The 25,959-nt window shown below is 31.9% G+C and overlaps 2 protein-coding genes across 6 annotated transcripts in view; one reads left to right on the plus strand and one right to left on the minus strand.

The window, feature by feature from the left end:
- LOC107166326 (uncharacterized) overlaps nt 1-25,959 on the minus strand; it is a 72,779-nt gene that overhangs the window by 19,446 nt on the left and 27,374 nt on the right. Inside the window, exons 3-5 of one of the 5 annotated variants that reach the window (XR_016190597.1) lie at nt 20,168-20,269; nt 20,004-20,109; nt 19,581-19,934 (exon numbers count right to left, since the gene is read on the minus strand). The exons of 1 other annotated variant lie outside the window; for it this stretch is intronic. The gene's annotated coding sequence lies outside the window, so the exon portion shown is untranslated. Of the gene's footprint in view, nt 1-19,580; nt 19,938-20,003; nt 20,270-25,959 lie in introns of those variants that run through there. 3 more of the 5 variants (XR_016190596.1, XR_016190595.1, XR_016190594.1) reach the window with 3 other exon arrangements.
- The window catches only part of LOC107166746 (uncharacterized), an 82,237-nt gene continuing 65,007 nt past the window's right edge, over nt 8,730-25,959 (plus strand). The window contains exon 1 of the mRNA XM_089221547.1: nt 8,730-9,268. Coding sequence (XP_089077673.1) covers nt 9,175-9,268 — 94 coding nt within the window. The 5' untranslated portion in view covers nt 8,730-9,174. The remainder of the gene's footprint in view (nt 9,269-25,959) is intronic.

Below are 25,959 nucleotides of genomic sequence, written 5' to 3' on the forward strand. Positions count from 1 at the left end.
ATGTTACTCTAGCTAAATATTTTGGAGTGGCGTTAAATAAATAAGGATAACGTGCAACACATGTTACAGGCTTAGCATTCCTGTTCTGCATTAACAATTATAAATCTTCTTGAGACGTCCGAATTGATTATTTTATATGTGACGATATTGTGAAATAAAACGGTTAAAAACGTCGTAAATTCAATATAATCATAATAATATAAACTATATCGATTATACGCAAAGGATGTTTACTAAAGAATTAAATCAAACCGCCGCAACAAGTCAATTATTGCTTATCCCCATAAAGCAGTTTACAATATTATAGTAATAATTATAATAATGATAATATTACATTAAGTGTACATAATAATTCGCACTATTGCAGTGTTGTTATCGCTATGAGCAGCACCCCATTAAACGCAACGATGATAATATGATATTAATCCGTCGCGAATTGTTGTTGTTGGTTTTTTTTTAATGAACGAGCTGGAAATGGTAGAAAACAATAATTTCGGGCCAATAATTTCTACGACCCAATTTCGTTGCGAACTCAAAGCATGACTCGTGGGAACGTAGGTAGGTATATAATAGGATATCAGCTATATAATAATAGCTACTGCGGGCTGCATAGTGTGCACTGTGCACCAACTAAATTTTTAATTGACACTGTATAAACATCACAAACGCGTAGTAGATATAATTCGTATAATATTCATCATACATATTATATTAGTGAAGTATATTATTATACAAATGTGTTTGCAAACATATATATATATATACACGAGTTGCAGAAAATTACCACGGTCATAATACAAACCACATATTATGTACATGTATAATATAGTACAATAATATTGTATTTTACGGGTTTCGCTATTTATTTGTAAGCAACGAGTTCGTAATGTAACGTCGTCATAGGGTTGCCCACAATCAATGTATGTTATGCAAATATAATATGCTAAATATTGTATAATACTATATACATATCTATAAGTACATCTCGTTCGCTATTACAATAGGAAAATCTACTTTAAAGTCCTAAATAATAATTATATCCTTGTTCCATGTGCTCTGCAGTAAGTATTAATATTATGTCGAAAAACACATCACGTGACGTCTATACTATTATGTTTTCATTCGTAGGAATCAGTACACTTTTGAGACGCACGATTTAATAAATTTACCTATATCATAGTGTTATGATATGATTGTCGACTTACCGACCTAATAAATAAATAAATGACATACACAAAAGTAGATTCGTCCACATAATACCGTAATATATTATATTAATAAGACGATAAATTCAACGTCATGATAAAAACTTCTCGTCCACGGAAAGTTTCATACCAAGATACATTTTTCCGAAATGGTCATAGAAAAATTTCCGGATCCTAATTAAAATCGTTAGGGGAAATTCATGCAACTCCACCAAATTAAGATCTTAGATATGCCACCGAAGTATATACGATGATAATAATATTATATTACCTACGTGTTATTTTACGTACCTATAATGTATGTAAATACCGTTTACGAATATTATAATAAAACTTTATTTATGAAATTTAACCCGATTCCAGTCCATAAAGAAGGGCGTCTTCAAAATAATATTAAGCGTGTCTCAAAGATTTCATGAAACACGAACGGGGCGAGACAAAGTCTAACAAATTATAATTGTTTTTGACGTGCAGAATGTGCTTGCGGGATTAGATTACTCCTTAACTGGTTAACTCGTTTCCAATTCGATCATAATAAACGAACTCCACGCAGCCGTCACATAAGTTTTTTTTAAGTAATTTTGGTAAGTTAATAGTTGTACAACACACCATAGCATTATATGTTATTAATTACGTATAGATTATAACATTTATAAATATCCAACAAACAATAATAAACATAATTTAACTAAATGTCAAACTAATGAGCCGATCAGCCGATGTTTTATGTAAATATCGAGAAAAATAAAAAGTAATAATAAATAATTATAATAATAATTATGGTGAATATTCTCATTGACGTTAATAGTAAAATGAAGCTAGCCGCATTATAGATGTACGCCCATCTCACTATCATTGATCGGTATTTTGTAAAATATACTCTAAAATTATAAACATTTGACTATGGCTTAAATCATGTTAAAATGTTCAGCGTAGACATATAATTGACTGAAGTAGGTATTCAGTAGTTATTGTGAATTATAACCCAATTAAAGAATGTTATGACTGCAAACTAATGAAATCGACCGTTCACAAAGATAACTATTTATTTTTTTCATTCACACATCTTGAGTGTGCATTACTTTCATTTCGATTGAATTTAATGAATATTAAGGCCACGCACATTATCTTTAAAAACAAATAAGGTCAATGCATTCATAAACAGACGGTATATATAGCTATATAATTTAATATCCAAACATTATAATACATTATAATATATTGTAATTGATTGTAAATACTTTACAGTCTACGCGAGAATTTTATTGATTTCCTTATTAATATTGTGTAGTATATTAATGTCATTTTTTTTTTATAATTTAATAATTGTTGATTAAATCATATTCTTTTATTACTATAAAATAAAAATAAATGAATACATATACAATAGAAGCCGCTTATTAGAAACACGGATAATTGATACGATTGCGTTATCGAAACGAAATGTACCGGGACGGACCGGCCGTATATTAGAACATTGAAAATAAATCAGATTATTGAAACATCACATCGGTTATTTGAAACAATCGAGCAAAGGTCAGTTGACATGTACACCAGTTATCCGTATACGATGACCAATTTTAAACAGCATTATTCATATGGAAATATGGTCATGGAGATACTTGACACAAAAAAACAAACTTCGATCGATAAATATTTTAAATATTTAATAAATATATATAATATATATATATTATATGTACATAGTTTTTTTAAACTATACAATATATAATAATATATACATAATTAAATATACATACACACATACATTTTTCGCATATTTTTTATATATATATATTTTTTTTTGTACCTACAAATCAAACCAATAACTGAATAGAAACAATCGATTAATCGACACCTCTCTTTGATCCCAAAGTGTTTCTAATAAACGACTTCTACTGTATTATGATATTCAATTTTTAATGTAGATACATTATTCTAACTTCTGCTTGCTTGAAGCATATATATATATAGTAAATAATAATTGAATGTTTTAAGTATATTGATTATTGGTAATATAGTAGGTACCATATTATAATTGCAATATAATTAATTGGTCATTGCGTAACACTGATTTCAAAAGTACACATTAAACATAGTTGATATTTTACTTGCTCATAATGAAATATAAATTTCAAAATATTACATTTGATAATTATTTTGATTTTAAGTTTCGTTTAAATTCATCTAGATTTTGAAATGTATAAATATTTTACTAAACACCAAATAGTGTTCTGTTATTCGAGTGATTTGCAGAATTTTTTTACTCGACGTTTATTCGAAATAGAAAACTTAGTTATTAAGATTAACTAATGGATTTGGTCCAACAATTGTTCATCGATACTAATATAAAACACATTTACTAAATAATACAAAATAATTCAATTACTTCCAATATGTTTTATACTTGGAATATTAATTAAATATCCTATTCAATATCTTTATTGACATAATATTGTACCAATATCAATATTATAAGATAAAATGATTTTATTTGACATAGTTTAAAATAACATTTTATTTTACAGGATATTGTGTAATATAATATGCAGTTTTAATTAACTTACTAAACATTCCTAATTTGTGTATGATATAATTGGCTTAAGTCTTTCTTGCAGCGATGAAACATTTTTATTTATTATAGTGTAATATGATATTTTGTTAAAATTAAAATTAAATAATACAATAACATTTAAAAAAAATATTTGCATAACGTTTATTAAAATTCTGTTTTCAAATGAAATTTAAATTCATAATGTTACAAGCACAATATGATGAACATAAAAGTAATTAAATATCTTAATACCTACTGATTTAAATATTAAAATCTTAACTATGCTAAAATATTATATAGGTATAGATAATAAATAAATTCTTCTTTCTTTGATATTCAAAATAATCAATAAATAAAAATAATAGGTTCTTCTTACACAAGTACCAGTAATAATCTATTGTTTTAATTTTTATTATTAAAATGCTCAATCATATTATTAAGTTTTAACCGAAATTAAGACAAAATATATTACACTACACAGTTTTAGTTTTAATCTTTCTGCTAGTATTTCAAGCCATATAATAATAATATAATGTATTAAACATAAAATGCTTATAACACGAAGCAAATTAAAACAATAATATTTGTTTATATTGCAAAAAAACGTAAAATAAATGGACTGTATACTAGTAAATAGTAAAAATAGTTTAATATTAAATTTATGAAATAACTATTTGGTACAAAATTTAAGTATTATAATATACATTCATACATATGTTTATAAATATTACTACATATTATTACATAAGAGTTAGACATTATGTTTTATATTATTATTTTCTATACTTAATATTCCGTTATAGAAATGTTTAGCTGCATATGTACATTAAATTGTAAATAATAGTAAAAATATACATTAAAATTATATAATATTATAATAATTGTATGAATAAAACACTCGGAATTTGTAAATTTTCTTTAAAATATCATTCATTATAAAAAAATTATGAATATAAGCACCAATCACATATTTAAAAAAATACAACCTAAGCTCTATTCAATGAAAATATGTTTGATTACTTTTACCAGGTATTAGATACTTATTATTATTTTTTTTTTCAATAAGCGGATATGGATGGACATGAAGACACGTTAGCATAAATTATCCAACAAAAATAAGCCGATGCGTGACATAAATTAGGGATTAATTATTTTTTGAACTAGTCGTTGCAATTTCTGAAGGTTATAACCAATCCATATTGTAACAATTACATTCAAAACAACTTGAGAGAATTTACGCATTTACTAAAGTAAACACAGTGTTTACTTAAACATAATGTTGACTCGGGAGAGTTTAATAGTTTTTAAGATAGTGAGATTTTACCATATGATTGAAAGTGGTTACAACCACCAAGTTGAGATTTTTAATCATGGGGTTTGGGTGGTTGGTTAAATAGGATCGGAACTGTACATAAGAAATAAATACAGTTTTGGATATGGTGCACGCATGTAGATTGGAGTATAAAGAAGTAAACTCTTTGTTTTTGTCTGCCTCGCCAATGGGAACATAGTGAAAATGCATTTATGATATATCTTTTTTTATGTTTTTTGGAAACTTGAAACTCAAAGTAAAATCAGTCATTTCAAAAATTAAAGAGAATAATATCTATGATTTAACCATCAATTTAACAATCGATTTATCTAAGTATATTGTCTCAAAACAATTTAAACATAATTTAAATTTTCATTTTTTTATTTTAGTAATCAAAATATAATAAAATATAAAACCGGTATTATGTTAAATATTCAAAAATATTATCTTATATAATTTTTGTAATTTCACTCTAAGATTACTTAAAAATCATTCAAAATTTTTACTTGAAAACCTTTTATCTTTGTTGATTGTGGATCAGAGAAAGAAAACAAATATCGCACTGAGTATGTCAGTACGATTGGAAGTATAGGAAGGCGCAACTGGTACAAGGCGGAATGTAGTTTATTGAAATGCTTGGAATTTTCTGTTTTTTTTTTTCTTATGTTTGATGGTTAAATACTTGACAAAATAATACATTTTAATGATGCCTTAAATAAACCAATCAATAAAACATACTCAGACATGTATGTATTACAATAAATTTAAATAATAATATATATCTAGTTAATTATATATTTATTTGTATTTAATTATACTTTTAACTTATTGTTTTTCATCTTTTCTTACACAACAATTTACTGATAATACCAATTACCAATATGTTTTTGTAAACATATAATATAATAGCACATAGAGATTTATAGAATTTTTTTAAATTTAAATTATAAAATAAATTTAAAAAAAATTAAAATATTAAGACTTGCAATTTATTTTTTATTTTTTTTGAAGGTGGGTGGTGGGTTGTCGTCTCGACTACCTTCTATCAATATTCAATACACCACTTGTTACACCAATAAATGTCTTGTAGAAAGATCTAGACAACGGAAAATAATATTTATACTTTGGTCGTGCGTGTGTGTACTAAAATCAAAATACTAATTGAAAACGAGATGATCGCATTCCGAACCGTTCCGTACGAAATAAACAATGCGACGCGGACATGATTTTCAAACAAAATAACAGGTACCTACGTTTTAGTATGCAGGTCTTGCGTGTTGAAACTGTTGATCGTATACTAAAATCTAGTGACGCGATTCGCGATACATACGTCGCCACCTGATTCGTCATGACTTATGAGACATCGAAACTCGTGAAAAAACGCCCTGCTTGCCAGTATAATGACTTTCATTGCGTCTGGTAAATATATATTATGATAAACGCTGCAATTGTAAAACGCATTGATATAGATAAATGCACTAATTGTTATTTTTTTTTTATTGTTACAGCATCAACTACAAGGTTATTAGCTTACAGTAGTAATATTTTAAGTTGTAGATTATAATATATTATATATTTACAATAGATTAAAATAATACTATGTTGTCCATTTTAATTTTTTTTTTTAAAGAAATTGTTTTTGCTGGATCTGTATAATGTCTAATGGCTTCATAAAAGCTGTTTGGAACTGCGTGTTCTTTTCTGGCTTGGGTAAAAAGTTGACAATGAATGAGTACGTGTTTGACGGTGATGATTAAGTTTCAAGACGGGCATATGGGGGGTTCGAATTTTCCCATTAGGTATCCATGGGAGAATCGTGTGTGATGGATGGCCAATTCTAAGTCTATTTAGTCTGACCTCATCTATTCGGCTTAAATTGTTGAGTTTTGGCCAGGGTTCCACAGATAGTTTAATTTCCCTTAACTTGTTTTCAGTTATTTGTTGCCATTCTGAGTTCCATAGTCGTATATAGTATTTTTCGATATTTCTGTGTATGTCAACTGGAGACATAAGGTGTAATAGTTTGCTGTTGGTAAATTGTTATTTGTATATAATACGACAATACTGTTTTTTGGATAATTATGTGTTACTATTATATATATGACTTACAAGATATAACCTCCCAATTATCAAACTTTATTATGATTATAATATGTAACGCATAAAATATTATCATATATATATATATTATTTTTAAAATTTATTTAACTATAATATAATATTATAGATATATAAACCAAGTCTAGTAAACGTTTTATTAAATTCTATGACAAGAAAAAACATAGTTCTATATTTAATTGAAGCGATATTCAAAAATGTATGCATAGGCGTTCAATATCTCACAAATTACATATTAAATATACAGTTTAAGTTTACATATATTTATAATTAAAGTAAGGATTTTCAAGTAAAAAAATGTCGTTTAGCGTTATTTTTAGCTGTATTTCTCTAAAAACTTGTTTGTTTATTTGGTTTTATTACTCAACATTAGTGTAAATGGTAATTTTATATACAATATGTCAATATACATATATATTGTCATATATACTTAGGTGTGTATTGCACTAGCTGCGATACAAATAATTAAATGAATGTTTCACTTGTTTGAGTTATTTCATAACCAAAAGAATAATAATTGTGTAAAATGTTAATTCTTAGAAGATTTCTACTTGGCTATACGTTCCTATACGTTTCTATTTATATCCATTCGTATATATTACACGAAACAGGCTGTTAAAAATCAGCGTTTAACATTATTAGATTTTAGGCAAGTACCTATACCTACCTATAGTAAATAGGTACCTACTTAATAGAGTTTACTGCAGTTGGCCATTCAAAATTGAACTCAAAACCATTGACCCTTACACACACACACACGTCCATATACGCATTACTCATAACGGTTGTAAACGCGTTACTCTATAGTATACCGGTGTGTATTGACGTGTGCGTGTAGTTAAGTTTCAGGACAATATCATGACATTATTATTACGGTCTTGTGCGATCGTATACGATGTTATGGACCGACAACAATAACCACCGTCGGCGGCGGTCATTGGGTCGTCGGGGGATCTTCCGCGACGGTCATCACCTCCACCGCATTAGGGCAGTCTGCGCTCGATTTGATGCGAGACTGCATTGTACTTATATTGCGTGTATGTGAATGAGTGTGCGTCTGTGTGGGTAACTAGGTATACGCGTGTGTGCTCGGTTACGGGTCATTTGGTAGACGTATCGTAACAGAGGTCAACGAGCAAATACCGTCGTCAGCGCGGCGGTGAGGTTTTAATTAATGACGGAAACGGTATAAGACTATATACAACTTACAATGCTGCGACGACGACCGCGACGACTAGAAATAATATATAGACGAAACATTATTATTATTGTTATTCCGTGCCCTTCTCCTGGGAGGGGACTGGTGACGGAGGTAGTATATAGTGAATACTATATACTGTAATAGTAGGTACCTACCTATATAGACGTATAGTGGTTGTAGTTGGTAGTAATAGTAATAATAGTAGTAGTAATAGTAGTAATAGTAGTAGTAGTAGTAATAGTTCGAGTATAGTGCTGTGTTTAGAAGAAGAAAAAGAAGAAGAAGAAGAAGGAAACGTGGTGAAAGATCTGTTGTGCCAGCGCGCGGTAGTGGATTGAGGTTAACCTCATTCGTTCGTTGGCACAGACCGCGGCACCATGTCCGAATCGCGTGAGTGAACCACAGTGGTTTTCGCCGACAATTTTACGATTTAATACACACATAAACGCACGCGTATATGCTTTACGTGTATACACGAGTTTAAACATTTCCGGTCGTTCCCGACAGTGTTTGTTTAAGATTTTTATAATTTACGTAGTTTCCGTTCGTTTTGTTTATTCTATGCATTTCGTTTGATTTTCGTATCGTTTTTTTTTTTTTTTTTAAACCCTTTAACTGTTTTTAAGTTTAATTTTTTTTTTGTCGTGCGTAAGATTAATATGTTGTGAATTTTTTTACGAAATGTTCGGCGTGTCAAAGGATTACGAGCTCGCTGTTAATTCTATCGTCGTCGTTGTGTCAGTTTAGAATTTGGATTTATCGCAGAATTGACAAACGCGCTATAATGGCAACGAAGCGCAAGAAGCTCTTGCCCGCCAGAACTCTGGCAATTTTGCTGGCCAGCTTATTTGTTTTTGACTGTTTAGCTTTAAGTGAAGGTGAGTGAACTTTATTGTGATTTATTAATTATTTAACTACGTACATATCATAATTAGTGATGACTAATTTATATACAAAAATATATAACCATAATCGACATAGGTACTATTTAATGTTGATACCTCACAGGATTTTATCATCCAGACCAAAAATGTTAGCTCGTATATTTAAAAGTTTTAATATCACCAGCTTATTGAAATCTGGCACTATTTTTTAGTTTTGAACTTTAAGACGTTAACTGAGTATTGGATATAGGTACTTGTTCTATAGGTACCAATTAATTTTCTAATTTTATTATGTATAATGAATAATGATATTATCAGAAATATTAATTAATTTAGATTTTAAAATCTGAATCACTTTATCACCGTTTTAAACATTAAGAAATTATGTTCAAAAAATAATTGTATGCACATTTTTAGCGTATCTCCAATTTTGTTTCTAAAAATGTTTTTTAAACAAAATCAAATAAACTACACAATCATCATAATTCATAATAATATAACTTATAATACTTGTAAATTTGTTATTTGATACTCAATGCTTGTCATGGTATCTCATTTATACACTTGCGTTAAAGTCACCAAAAGTCATATTCTCGTTTGTAGTTTTTGCATTAAGTGATATATTATTTTTTTTGTAATAATTTGTATACATATATTATATTTCTGTGGTCAACCCTTTGATTTGTTATAACTTATAATAATTCTTAACAAAGTATAAATCCATCGGTATACATCTTTGACTTGCGATTTATTCGTTTTTCGTCTTCCCTTTCTATCGAAATGGTATATTATTATCATTGTTCGATGTATTCTATTGAAGCGCCGCCGCCGGGGCGCTATGGTAAACGATATATATGAAATATATATATATGTTTATATGTATATATAAGCCCACACGCTGGACGAACAATAGCGAACAGTAGACGATGAAGGTCGTATACTATATTTGAAACAAATTAAATACAATGGGAATATGAAAAAAAAAACACGTAAATTGAAATACATACTTTCATTCGTGTACAAATAATAATATTAGATTTGTTATTAGCATATTGTTATATTATTATCATAATTATTCATAACATACAATATTTAACAACGAATTATTATTTTTATAGTATACTGATTGCGAAACACCTGCCGTTTTCTGCTATTCTCTTTCTTTTACAACGTTGACTATAGTTGTTCACTATCAGTTAACAGACCATATTCATTATATTAGATTAGATTATCATCAAAGAGATGATACTTGTTATATCTCAGCACTATTATCACATAATCACTTGCGGGTGTGTTGTATGTAAAAAAAACTCATTTTCAGGAGCGCCGACGGTGTTTGTCACGTACTAAAAAGTAAAAGTCCATTGTACTATTAACACTTTTGTTATTATAATCCAAATAATAGTGATCAAAATTAATTAATCAAAATGAGAGTGTAAATTGAGTATATACGATGTCAATCCAGGAAGAGTTAGGTATTTATGACAGGGCGTTGAAGTCTCCGCTCATATATAACGTAATTGCAGCCTCCACCGCGTGCGTTTTGTTTCACCTTTTTTTTCATCGCATAAATACTTTCTACGTATGAATATGGTCTTATTTTATTACGTTTAAACACGAATCGAGGCATGTGTGCGTTTGTATTAATATATATATATATAATAGCATTCGTCTTTCAATGATAGGTTTTTCGTGCTTGAAAATCGTATACCCCGTCGGCGGCGAAAGTGGTTGCGCATATTATTTTATTCCCGACGGCTATTTCAATGATTCTCATATAAATTATTTGCCGACATATATAAAATAACTACGAATCAACTCTAGATACCCAAAATAATTGCTTTTTTTTATTCGTTATATATAAGACGACATTTATCTGCAATTCAACGTTTTAATTATTAATTTTATTCTTATAATTCCATTTTGTATTAAATATAACATCACTATTCTATTAATATGCTATTAAATTTAAATTTAAATTTGTATTTAATGACATCACGACATTAATAATATACATTTTTACTATATTTATGTGATGTATATATTGTTTGTAATCGTCATACAGTGTTTTATTGTCGATGTTCATGTAATCACGTCCCAAAATACTTATCAAACAAATAAGAACAGATCAATGTACCCAATTGGTTTTTTTGTGATTGTATTCTTGATGTAAAAGATACTGAACCTGTTGGAGCGACCAGCCATAGCGGTTCCAGGTGAAATCCGCCGTAGACGTTAAACAGTTTTGTGAGAACTCATATACCTCGTTAGTATAAAGTGTCTCTCATCTCCCCTCCAAACACCCCGACCAAACACACTTGTCGTTGGAAATTTAAATGTTCCTATACACGTAACCACTATCATACAACGAGAAGAAAAGAAAAAAAGTGACTCAAGAGGGAATATAATATTAAACGGATCACGGTGAACCGTAAATTTAGAAATTTTTGCCAAAAAACAATGTATAGCAATAATGAATACCGCAGTAAAGAGGAAAAAATGTCAAATAAGTTTAAAACATGTTAGAACTATTTATAGGTATATATTTTATATATTTATAATCACGCAAATAATATTATTATAATATGTGTACCTAAGTATATTTAATATTATATATGTCGTTTTTCACGATTCTATTGAATGGCGAGCATTACGATGAATTACGACTATGGCGATTCTCGGTCAATGCGATTCGTGGCGAATAAAAAAAAAAAAGACGCAGAAAAATAATAATAACGATAATAATATAATACGAAAAATAAGGAACAGATTTGTCCGGGAAAGAAGATTTGGCGGTTTCGTCGTGAAGACAATGTGGCACAACAACAGGTGTGAGAAGGGGGAAAATAATCGCCGGATGACGGCGGCGTATCGTCGTGGGTTACCGCGAGCGGCGACGAGTCTGACACAATTCCTCCGGCCGGTCGGAGCCGGAAGCCTCCGAGCAATACTATACACGACTACCAGCCATTACTATATATATTATTATTATTTTTATTATTATTATTATTATACACACAGATACGAAAACCAGTCGGACCACACTCGATTTTCGCGCTATCGTTCTTTCTGGCGGCGACGACTTGGATGATATATATATAGCTGGTATATAATATATATATATATTCAACGAATATCAGCATATAGATTATACACGTATATATTGTATAGTAAAGTTGGTATATATGTGCATATATACCAAAAATATGTTACACCTGTACATGCGTTTGTGCGCCGGCGAAATTCCAAAGACATGTGTTAACCATATACCACGTATACGTATGTCTGCTGCCGGTCATCGCTGCGAGTACCTATATTTTTCAATGTACAGATCCAACAGTATCATATGCATTTTAGAGCTCTACGAAACCCGTGTAATTCAGATGGCACATGTTGGAAACGAATAATTTCATCTAAAAATATAATTTAACTATAAACAGGTGTATAATAAAATTGTATGCTACAAATGGTTATTGGTTATGCTTAAAAATTGGCGGTTGTTAAATTCAGTAGCATTGTTTTAATTTTTTTCTGGGGTACCAACAAGATTTTAAGAAATTCACTTTTAAATTTCACCTGACTTAACAAAATTCTCATGATTCTAAATTTACTTAATGCTAGGTATCAACTCTCAGCGGTTGATTGATCATATAATGCTATCAAATATTTTATTTATATTATAATGTATACAGTATATACATATTGTTGTGTTATTTGGTGTACCTACGCGAATAATTTTGGCAGGTCAGTAGGAATCTGTTTAAATAAGGGGTGCTACAGAAACCTTGACCACCTTGTCAATTGTTCTCCACTGTTATAATGTAGGTATATATACTTAACTACTGAAGCATATTAGAAATTATACAGATATATTCGAAACGGATCCAATAATTGTATATAATATAATGTGTAGGTACCGACCACGGACAATGTATATATATATATACCTATACAAATATTATAGTTTGTATATAATAATAATATACGTTTGATCATGATGATATTATTGTGGAGCATATACCCGTTTTATACCTGTGTTGTATATTATATAGTAGCCCGCAGGGAGGACTGCCCACTAGAACTTCGACGCCGCTTGTGTAAGTCTTATATTATATACCTACACGCGATAATATATAATATTATGTTTATGTATCGTAACTTGCACATATATATATAGGGTTGTGTATATATTATGTTGACCTATATACAAATTAAACGTTTTCGAAAAAATGTGCGGAATGGTGTCAGATCCATTTTCAAAAGTTAGCTGTTGGCGCCGGCACCGCGCAGTGCAGTGCTCGGTGTTCAAAATACATATAATGCCGGGACGAACAACGTGAACGGAAAAATGTAAATATTGATCGAATTAATAATAACTACAACAGTGGGTAATGAATAAATTAGGTACGAGAATATTTTTTTATTTACCGAATTTCTATGATGCACTCTAATCTGCGATTACCGACAGTGTTTACGACATTTCAGGGCAACGCGTAACGCCCTGTATAATACAAATACTGCCTATAATGTCGAAAATTTTCGCGAGAACAAAACCGTCAATGTAGTTTTTTCAAAGTCTACGACCGGCGAACGTCGAACCATAATTATTATACCATTGCCGCGTGCATAATATTATTACGGTCGGTTTTTCGTAAATTACGTGACGACAAAATTATTGGTTTGCGAATAGAAAACAAAAATTGTGTTACACAACGTCGTTGTCGTGTCTTAAATACAAATAAACAAAACATATATGAAACACGACAGCAGTGCGTTTATAGTTCTATTATTATTATTATTATTATTATTATGTGCTTTAGGTTTGGGCGTTATAACATATTTCTTTCTTTTATTGTCTCGATCCCCGGACGCCTGACAATTAAAAATAATATGTTGTAACCTCCATAGTATACCAGCTGATACCTTATTATACGTATGTATAGGTTCGCGAACGACCTACATTTTTGTTGACAAATTTTTGTTTCTTTTGGAGTGCGTATCTCTGATTGGGATCGTTACGGGATGAATAAAATCGCAATCGCAGTGAATCCGGCGAGTTAATCGTCTACGCGCAAACCGCCACTTCAGTAACAATAACAATCGTTTGACAAATGTTATTATTATAACTCGAACTTCCGCCAGCTTTCGTGTGGTTTTTTTTGTTAGCGAGGTATCTCGTCGAGATTATCCCAATACGCTGTGGGTCACAGAAATGATGTGCGATTTTCGTCACCGACGCGCGACGGCTAATCATAATCGATAATATCGACGGCTAACAAACGATAAGATATCTTTACTTGACAACTATATTGTATCGTAGCCCGTAACAGCTTATAAATATATAATAATATGTACTTATATGATACATAGGTAATATGCATTTATTATTATTGTATGCAACGGGTGCGAGAGTGAAAGGAAAACGGCATCAAACAGATAATATTATAATACCATTACATACCGGTTAGACGTCATACTGCAGTGTAATGTGCGTAGGTGCCATATTATATTATTTTAAAATTTATTACTCGAAACTAGATATCATACACTTTTGAAAACATCGTTTGTGCAGAAGCGAACGACTAAACGACGATACCCGCGATTGATATTCTGAGTTAATTGTGTAGATAGCATACCACAACCTTGATGCGATCACCGTCATAATCAAAATATCATCCGCATATATAATTATTGTTATAACTTATAATTATCGTCGATTAAAGTATATTATCGTGTGAAACTTTCCGTCTCACGATGACATATTTTGACTGTGAATCGATTATTGAAATACATTTTTAACAAATACGTCGTCGCCCCGAACACACGCACTTCTCGAACGACGACAACCGGGGTTACAGTAAACATAATATTTTCTTTCCGAATCGATGATTTTCTTATCACGGTTCCACTAAATAAGCAAGCATCATACAGTGTCATTTATGAATACATATACAGAGTTTTCAGCAATAACATTTGATATTTATAAAATAAAGAAAACGACGACTTTCGGTATACCTATCTATACACCTATTTGTCGGTTGTCCTACCTTTTTAATATATACACCTATATATATATACATATTGTATTCTACGAGTAGCCATTTATTTTAATAATAAGCAGATGACAACACATGTATATAGTGCGTATATTATTACTATAATAGTTTTGTCAAGTCACAAGAGTGACGGTTTTTGCTGAATATCGATTTTCTAAAAAAAATAAACGATTTTCAAACAATAAGAACTGACAAAATGGTCACACACACACTTAAATCTTCTACTGTACCGCATTGAACGGTCAATTGAATTCCGATAACTCTGTAGCAGGATCTGGGAGAAAAATAGGAAACATAGGAAAATCGCATATTGTACGTATAAGTAACATATATAACAGTATAGTACACAGTGTTGGGGTTTACTCGATTTTCCTAGAACGATTTTTTATTATTATGCTTACGTAATAAGGGTAGGTACCGTACATCATATATATAGCTTCCTGTATGATGTATACTGGAAGTGTAACTTGGCGATGAAATAATATTTACACAATAACATCGCGAGTAGTTGCAGAAACGATTGATTTTCACGCGCACACAATTATTTGTTATGATATGTAGGTAATTGAATATATAACTGATTTCGGTAAGTGGGTGATACGAAAATGTATGATACCGTACAGCGTGTTTAAGATGCCTGCACAATATATTATATTATTACTGTTATGACGTGTACCGCAGTACTTACGATATTGCATATTTTTCGGCGTGGTTAATCGATGCGCGGTAAGAAGAGCGACTATAGTGGAAACAATTTACACACTACGTTTAAACGACGTGCTTTATAAATTATTGTAATATTATATTATGTTATTACTATTATGCGTGTCAATTATGCGGTTCATGTCTGCCTCCAAGTCGCGGTAGACATTATATTACTGTCAGGACCGAAACGAAATTGTGTACCTATACGTGGCGGCATCATTGAACAATGATAGGCATCTTATTATTATCATTACAACGGTATAATAATAATAATAATAATAATATGTATTTTAACATAAAAGTCGACGAAATTTCAATAGTTTTCCGGAAAAACGGTGGCGCTGCAAAATCGTGTGAACAAATCGGGTTTTCACATGTCCATAACACCATGATGCGCGTGTTTGTTACCGATCACTTTTCATTTCACTTTTCGGAGTGAAAAAAAAAAAAACAAGAATATAAGAAAAAGAAATTATACTGTACTAATACTACAACACTACTTTTACACCTAATATAATAACGTTCCGCACACAATATTACGATGTACCTATATGGACCTGCTAAGAACCTCAAATATGTCGCGGACGCATTGAACTGGTCGACAGTGACTATACAACATATTATATTGACTGATAAATAAGCACCGTCTCGTACATAACATATACTATTTGGCCGGATTATAATATTATATCGTCGGGAAACCCGCAGAGATTCGATGAAAAATCGGAGACAGCGTGGGAGGTGGCGTACGGATGAAAAGCGCGTCATATGAACCTCATCGGAGCTCGTCACACGACCGATTTGCATAAATTAATACTCGTAATAATATTATTATAACGCATAAAAGCGGATATGTGAGGTCCTCGTCAGAACTGGTTCACACAGGTTTCGAGCGACGTACGGCTCCTGTTGTATATTTCCGTCATGTAACTTACGCAAAAAAAAAAATGCATAACAACGACCGACTTTGTGGGCGAAAAACGTGGTCGTGACGGTCGCGGACGGTACACACAGTAAATATAATACACACGACGTCGTTTTGACGGTTTTTCGAATCGCTTCACCCATTGAAGATATCCATCAGCCGGGCTCTGCGACGTGGTCTCATCGTAATATTATTATGCATATGATATCATACGCTCAGGAGGTACTTGTCATCATGTGTGTGACGTGTGTAACACGACTGTAATATTTCTGTTACGATATTATAAGTTGTTTCGGAAAACCACGAAGACGCACAATTCAATACCTACTCGCGACTATGTATTAAATATGTTTTATGTTATGACGTATCAACGCCTACGATATAGACAATACTCTGGAAACGTCGCAGTCGTCTCGCCGTCGAGAAAAAAGACAAAATATAAAACATAACAGCAGTGTTGCGTAACAATCGCTCTTCTCGTGTTATTATACCCACTAATATGAATACAATATAATATTATCTCTTAAATAGGTTTGTTTCGAAAACAAATTTGAACGTCGTTGCTACGATGTTAAGCATCATATAATAATAATATTAAAATATATACATAGCGAAGAACTCGGGCGACCTCGTCGGTAATGGTTAAGTGCGTTCGGAGGTAGCCGGTGTGTACCATACGTAGGTATATACCCAACTATTTACTTGCACATGATGGCGGCTGAACCGATAAGCCATTGCGCAACATCACTCGTCGTATTTTAATAAAAATATTGTATTATTATCAATACCGAGGTCCGGGTGTTTCAAGGTTTGTCGAGTGTGTTAACAACAAACTGGATTGTCCTATATTTTAATGACTATTATGCATATTATAGCATAGTTTAGGTATATATGTACAAGACTGCAGTATTACCTATATGATATATACGTTTGGCGACTGGCGCACGAACGATAAAGTTCTGAAAGTGATTACATAAAATTGTTAAACGCGAGTTAATAGTACGTGTCCCCGACACCCGAGCAGAGTAAAATATTTATAATTTAAAAATATTATTATGTTCGAAGAATATTATTATGACGTTATGTATATGAAAATAATATACTCGTATTATCATATATGGTAGCCGGTAGGTAGGTAACCTAACCTATAACGCATTTTCAGTACGCCGTTTAACCGTTCAACCGTTTATTTATTCATTTAATCGTTTCGCATAAATGCATCCTGAAACATGGACAGCTAGCTAATACCTATACTGATTTCACATAATACTCGTTAATTATTCGGGCGTCGGCGACCCGTCCACGACATCGAATGCAACCCGTTTTCAAGACCTGTCGATAATTGTTTCGCGACGCGATGAAAGTGTGGGCTGCAGCCGGTATATCCATCTAACTATTATCGGGCATATAAAAGGTACACCTGAGCGTCGATATCACTCGCGAGTGAGCGAAAGACATGCGATTTCTTGTTCACAGTGTCGGCGGTGTGTTGTCTCAACGGCCATCATACCAAAATACAATGATGTTAGCTGTATAATATAATCATATAGGTAGTGAAATATAATAATATATTGTACTATACATATAAGTACGCAAAAAACGTCAAATACGAATACGGTTATGGTACACGTGAATTCGCTTGTATTATATATATATATATATATAGCGTGTAAAGTATATAATAATTATACTCGATGCGGTTCTGTCAATAGATGGTCATCGGCAGGCTCGATTGACAGTGGAAAGTTTCGCTCGGTGGCTAACCCGCGACAATAATGTATACCCGCTTATGGGCAGTTGCCTTTTTGTTTTGGCGTTTAAAGCACGATCACACAGTATAGGTACACATAATAATGCATATAAATAATATACTGTGCCGTATCAAGGACCGTCAAATTCGTTCGTAAGAAATTTAATAAGATCGACCGACCCCGCCCTTTTATATAACGACACAACCCCGGCCAGACCGCACCTGTAAATGGGTTTTCGTACATAACATAATATTATTATAAATATAGTAATAATTATTGCGACTTGTGCAAATAATATTGTCGAGTGGACAAGACGTGTCCTATTGCTCTATGCACACCTGTTGTCGGTTAAGCAATTATATAAGTTATATTTTACGAGACGAGTTGGAATTTAAAAAAAAAAAATTGATGTAACAGAACTTTAACGAGGAGGTACATATATATATAGGTATGCTTCTGTAAGGTACTCGTTGGTATTAAAAATGAAAAAAAATCGCACACTACAGAAAATGTTTGGTCACAGACGATACAAAAAGATATATGTCCTGCGCGACTTTTATATTATTTCATAACACGCCATCACGGGCAGCTATTTAAATTTTACTGCGATATCCATACATAAATATAATTTCATTCACTTTGTAATGAATTAATTTATGATAAATATAGATTATATTTTTAATACCTCACTCAATTTTTTAGTTTTGAGTTCATAATTTAGACACAACTTTAGATGATAAATAGTATTTAAAAATGTGTACGAAATATATATTAACAATGTTAATGAGTAATAAAATGTTGGTACCTCAACTTTTCTACGTAGGTCTACGCATTTATTATTATTGGATAAAAATATAAAATATCGTGATTATATTTTTCACCTTGAATACAATATTCTAAATAAAATTTTACTTATAACAAAAACAAAATATTAGTAATTATCATAATTGATCATTGATTCAAAACCAAGACAATGGTTAAATAAGGGCAAAGTATAAAATGTTGTACAGCTTTCGTTCGAATTCCATGTGTGGTTAGTTATACGTGGGTGAGTGTAGTAAAATATAATGAATATCGGTCTCCTCTTGATCGTTCCGAGTGACCATTAACAATTTTTTTTCCTCAACATGCCTATTATGGGCCAGTCGTACATCACCCAAACAAGCGTTGATCGGAGAAATCTCCACGTTTGTCCGTTTGCTTACACGCCGTGAAACACAATCCTACTAATAATAATAACAAGAAAACGAAATCAACATAATATATAATGACGATCAAATTCCATTTGTTACTTTCATCGTATATTCTTGACCGTCATCATTGTCAGCGTCCTTTCCCTCGAACATACATTGTAATTACATCATCCATCATCATAATTTACTGATACTGGCCGGTTACCTATAAACATATACCTGTATATCGTATGATGTATATATTATAAGCATCCACTGCGCACGTGCAGTATATTATACGTATCGGGTTTTTTGTTTCTTTTTTTCATCCCGGATAACCATTTAGAACATTGGATGGATTAACATCTTGATTATGGTCGGCTTGTCTGCAATACAGACTATAATAGAAATATACATACTATATATTATATCATAATACTTAAAAAAAAACATAAAACATTCACAAATATATTATATAACACTAATAATGATACAGACCACATGAGACATATTGTAATATTATATCAACAAAACAAATGAAACACGTTTAACACTCATATTAAATATAATTACCCATAGCTGCAGGTTATGACGAAATGAATCGATTAAAACATCGGACGATCTATGATTTGAAAACGTGACAATAAATATGAATAATTATTATACCTACATCATAAACCACTTATATTATTTTGTGTGTTGTTTTACACTAACTGCAGCGCGTTTTTCACGCAGAATTCCAATCGGACTAAGGTTCGTCGACTACGTGCTCCGAGAAATATTTATTTCATTTGCTTTTGGAGCTATTCTGTACAATCTTATCCTATACACCACCGCATTGGCGTATAACAAACCGCAGCGGAAACAATAGCGTCACAACACAACAATACACACACACGCACGCACTTATTATAATATTATTATGTGTATTTTTCGACGTCGATTTTATTGGGTATCGCGCAAACAATACGGCGTGGATTATGTTATATATAATATACGCATTATTACGATCCGCAAACGCCTCTGCGGTCATAAGGTCAAGTTCGAAACGTGTGATGAAACGCTCGACTGTTTATTATATTATCTATATATTACACACATATTATACAAAATCTACGTTTGTGTGTGTGTGTGTGTCGGGGGTCGGGTCGGGTCGGTAGCGCATTTAGAACTTTCTACCGCAGCGATGGCGACGAAAGCAAGAGTGACTGTAGAGAAAGTCCCACCCGTGATAACGTTTCGTGTTGATGCTGCGCGTATATTATAACATGGATGTTTATCGTAATACAATATCATAAGAAGCGTGCAATGTGTATACACTCCCAAGGGCTGCAGGCCACAACTAGTTATTATTTTCATTTCGGACGAAATAATGATTTCTATTCTATAGTCCCGAACATGTTTGCGTAAAGAATAGGGGGTGCAGATTGCAAATACGAGTACTTGCAGCGTGAGATAGTATTATAAAATTATTATGATTATGTACGCACAATTCGTTGCGGTGGGGTAACGTTGCTAAAAACCTATTAAACATAGTGATTTGTGCCGTACATATCTATGATTGTTGAAAAAAAAGCCATGATTTACATTGCATCGTAAAAGAATGTATAAGTAATATATACATATAATTATTATAGTTATATAAGTATAATAATTATATGGTAAAAATATCACAGAAATAAATGTTTCGAAAAAATGTTTGGTGAAATATAATGCTTATATTTTAATAACACTGATCTTGGATCTAGTTGCAGCCAAACATAAATTAAAGTTATTATCATCAACCACTGAAGTCAATAATAATCAGATGATCACATACATATTACGTGGACTATGTTGTGTTACTTTTTCAACTGTTCTAGCCTTCTTTGATATTTTTCACCTACACATTGAACCAAAGATTATATTTTAGGGATATTTAATTTGCATCACATTTCGAACTTTTGGTTTTTCAACTTGTACCTACAACTGTCAAATAGTTATTATATTTTTTTTAGAGACTTGCGTATGTATCAGGATTAAATAATTGCATTTAATTTCTTGACTTCTTTAGAGAAGTATAATTTTTAATACTTTTACAAGTTATACGAATATAGTCCAATTCGTAAGAAAAATAAACGTACGTTGTTTATTGTTTACATCAGAATACAAAATATAAATATATAATATAAAATAATATATTTCTTTTAACGACATACTCAAATGCCTTATTGATTATTATATTTATTTAGATTTGTGAAAACTTATTATTCTCATGAGCCAGTGGTTGCAGAATAACCAATAACAGCGTCAATTAGATATTTCTATACGCCTTGGATAAGATATATGCTGCAAATAATAAATTAGTAATTTTTACACACCCGTTGCCACGTTTGTGACATGTTATACATTATAGGCATTCACAGTGGTTGAATTGTGAGAGGACGCAGGGGTACTGAGATACCCTTCATATTATAACGTACATCTTCATCAAGAAATAGGGTTAATATTAGATTAATTTGCTTTGAAACGCTAATATTGTTCAATTTCATTTAGAGTCCACCTTTATTTTTTTTCCAATTCAACCCCACTGGCACATTCGTTTATAGGTAATCATAATGTAGTAATAATCAAAAACAGTGCCGATCGGTCGCATATTTTATACAATCATATCGATTCAAATAATACAAAATGATAATATTATGGTGTACGATAATCATAATACGCGTAATAATATTCTATGGGCCGCTGCAGACGAATTGTTTCGGACGAAATACGTGTCACACGCTCGGCGAAATAATAAAATATGTTATTATTGCGTATAATGTAATGTTATGTAGTATAACCTCATCGGTCATTACCGGGTTTAGCGGACCGCTGGAAATTGATTCGTCGTAAATAAATACACGTAAAATATCTTATGGTATACCTACTCGACAGCAGAGGTGCTTATATATAATATATATGTATATGATAGGTTTATACGCGAAATTATATTGTATATTATAATAGAATTAGTGTGTTATAATATAATATTGTAATGACAATAACAGTTGTAAGTATATTATTCATATTATATCATATATTATTATAATAATATAATACTGTATACGGTGTCGAAACGAATTCGTCGACTTGTCCGGTGCCAGCTGTTGTAGTTGGGAAACGCGTCGGAATCGACTCCAAAAATGAAAGCCATTGCGTCGATTTTCCAAACCGTATATAGTTGCATGTGCGACCATAGACCATAATATAGTATATATAGTAAGAAATATACGTAATTTCGTTAGCCACTCGGACGATGGGTGGATTCCTATAGCGTGAGTCTGCCAATGCCATTTTGGCGTCTATCCGACCGTATACGGTACTATATACAATAATAAAGTATACTGTATCACGACCGGATGGACTGAGCAATTAATAAATTGATGTAATAATATTATAATGATGAAGAAAAAAAATTATTGGAAAATCGACGGGACCGAAAACGGAGTAGTTCATGGATAATAATATTATTAATAATGATTTTCAATTCGTCAGTCGTGTGTCTGAAACGAAACGAGTCGATCGACCTCGCACTGTATATTATTGATGTATTATGCTGGAATTACGATGAGATTCGTCAACCCCGCGGGTCGTGCGGCAGTCGATATAAACTATATGCGCCACGACAACACTACTATATTAGGTACCTACCACGTAATAATGATATTATTATACGCAGCTGACAGCCTCGAATCGTATAATAATAATCAACATATCTCTCCTCTGCACCCGGGTGATGCGATGTCATTTATAAAAATTAAAAGCGCATCACCCCTGCAGCCCACAATTCAATCCGAACGGAATAAAATAATATTAATCACTCAAGTAAGTGATGGATATTATATTATTATGTGTATAGGTACTTTCGGCCACGGTGCGTTATGATCGAGAAACGTATATATATACATATGTATTATTATAATTATCATTATTATTATATACATATTATACAGCGTACGGCTTAATATATTAATATGATAATAATATTATATTCCCACACATATTGTATTATAATAATAATAAATGTACGCGTCCATACCACACGTACATTACGCGCGTATATAGTTTGTTTCTCTAGTGCTGTCAGCGTCCAGTTCTGTTGTATATATGATATGCGCACGGGTGAATTTCAAACCGGTATAGCGTGTGTATTATTGTATATATATATATATATATATATATATATATATATATATATATATGTATGTCCATTATTGTATCTTAAAACGAAAGTGAAACTTGCTCAAATCACCCAAAGGGTTAATAATAATAATAAAAAAATCTGTCAGCCAGATCCGGGTACGCGATATCATTGCAGCGACGGACCTCTCCGTGCTACGACCGTACCGATATATATGATAATAATGTTATTAGGTATAATATGCGAAATACGCGTCGGTGGACAATATATTATAAAATAATAATAATCATTAACACGACGAGGCGCAGAGATATCGAAAAGTGAAATTTATAATACAACGCGATAAATGTAAATTTAATAATAAATTCGTTGTAAATGGAAAAAAAATTGGATTCGCATGCTCGGCGAATCGTCCTACACTATGATGATCGGCTCAGACTATGGCTAGTGGAGAGCTTCAGTATGAATATAGTCCCATTTTTTGTACAACATTTTTTTTCAAAAATATAACCATTATGGATACATTATAACTTCAGGTCTTCGGTATTTTGGAAGCTACGGCCGAATCTCCGAATAGCATACCGGCTTATGAATGACATTATTTCATTGATACGAGTGCACTTATTCGACGTTCGCAATTCACCGTTCGCCAGATAAGTGCATCATCGTTGCACGTATCTCTGCGGTACAACAAATGATTATATTATAGTTAAAACACAATTATCTTTTATAATATCATTTTGATACATTTTAATTCATCACACTTTATCTTTATACCTGGATAACTGTCTTTAGTATATTATAGTATCATATAAATGATTATTCGTATCTATTGTCGAAATGTATTTTTGTATTCCCAACAATGGCCGTAATACACGATGCCGATCGATGTCCCAATGTCATGTACAACATTTCGTCGGGTGTAACGTGTAGGAGTGTGCGAGGGGTTAGCTGCACTTGAACTACTTGTCTGCGCGTGAAAAGTCACAAAATGTAAATTGTATTTTCCGTTTCCGTTGCCGTGTGAACTGAAACCAATCCCATCATCACAACACCATGTGTGTGTGTGTTTTTTACGTCAATTAAACACGTCGTACGAAGTAAAGTGGAATCGTTTTACATTTTATTCTTGTGGGTCAAGGTGTTGCCGGTATATAACGGTTGTTTTGTCCGTCTGTTTGTTTGTTTGTTTATCCACTATTTTGCCATTCGGCGAGCAACGCGCACACGTCGTCATTCGTATAGCTATTTAAACGTACGCCGTTGTACTCGCATTAATATTGTTGCGGCAGGCAGAATATAATTAGAGGAGAATGAAACTAGTTTATAGTGTACGTCGTCTGAAACAGTACAGGCACAGAATAGATTAAATGGTACAGGTACGAGTAAATAGTCCATCGCGAAATTGTTTTTATTTGATTTTACTATTGTGGTCGTATCTGTCGTATGATTATGATAATAATAATAATAATATTTTAACCCCCGTACGACGACTTTATTTACGTTACATATATGTAATATAAAATATGTCATACGACAATAATACGCTGCTGCGACGTCGGTGAGTTTAGATGAGAGACAGTAGCAGGATTGCACAGAATAACGACCAGAAACGACCATAACTTTTTTTATTTGTTTTTTGTTCCCTCGATATTGTGTGTGCCAGTGGCGCGGCGTACCTGTGAAGCATTTTTTTTGTGGAGGGGGGATTTATTTAATATAATTAATAAAATATTTAAGCTGGACAATAAATTTGCATTATGACATCAAAAAACTTCTTTAGGGGGAGGGAAAATTGCCCTGTTGTTCCTCCACAGGAACGCCACTGGTGTGCACACTGTGTAGTAAGACATAACCGGCCGTATTTTTATTTATTTTATTATTAAGATAAAATAAGATGTTCCTAGCCTT

The sequence above is a fragment of the Diuraphis noxia genome, unplaced genomic scaffold (genome assembly GCF_037042655.1).
Source record: "Diuraphis noxia isolate RWA-SAM2 unplaced genomic scaffold, SU_Dnox_SAM2 contig0002, whole genome shotgun sequence".
NCBI lineage: Eukaryota > Metazoa > Arthropoda > Insecta > Hemiptera > Aphididae > Diuraphis > Diuraphis noxia.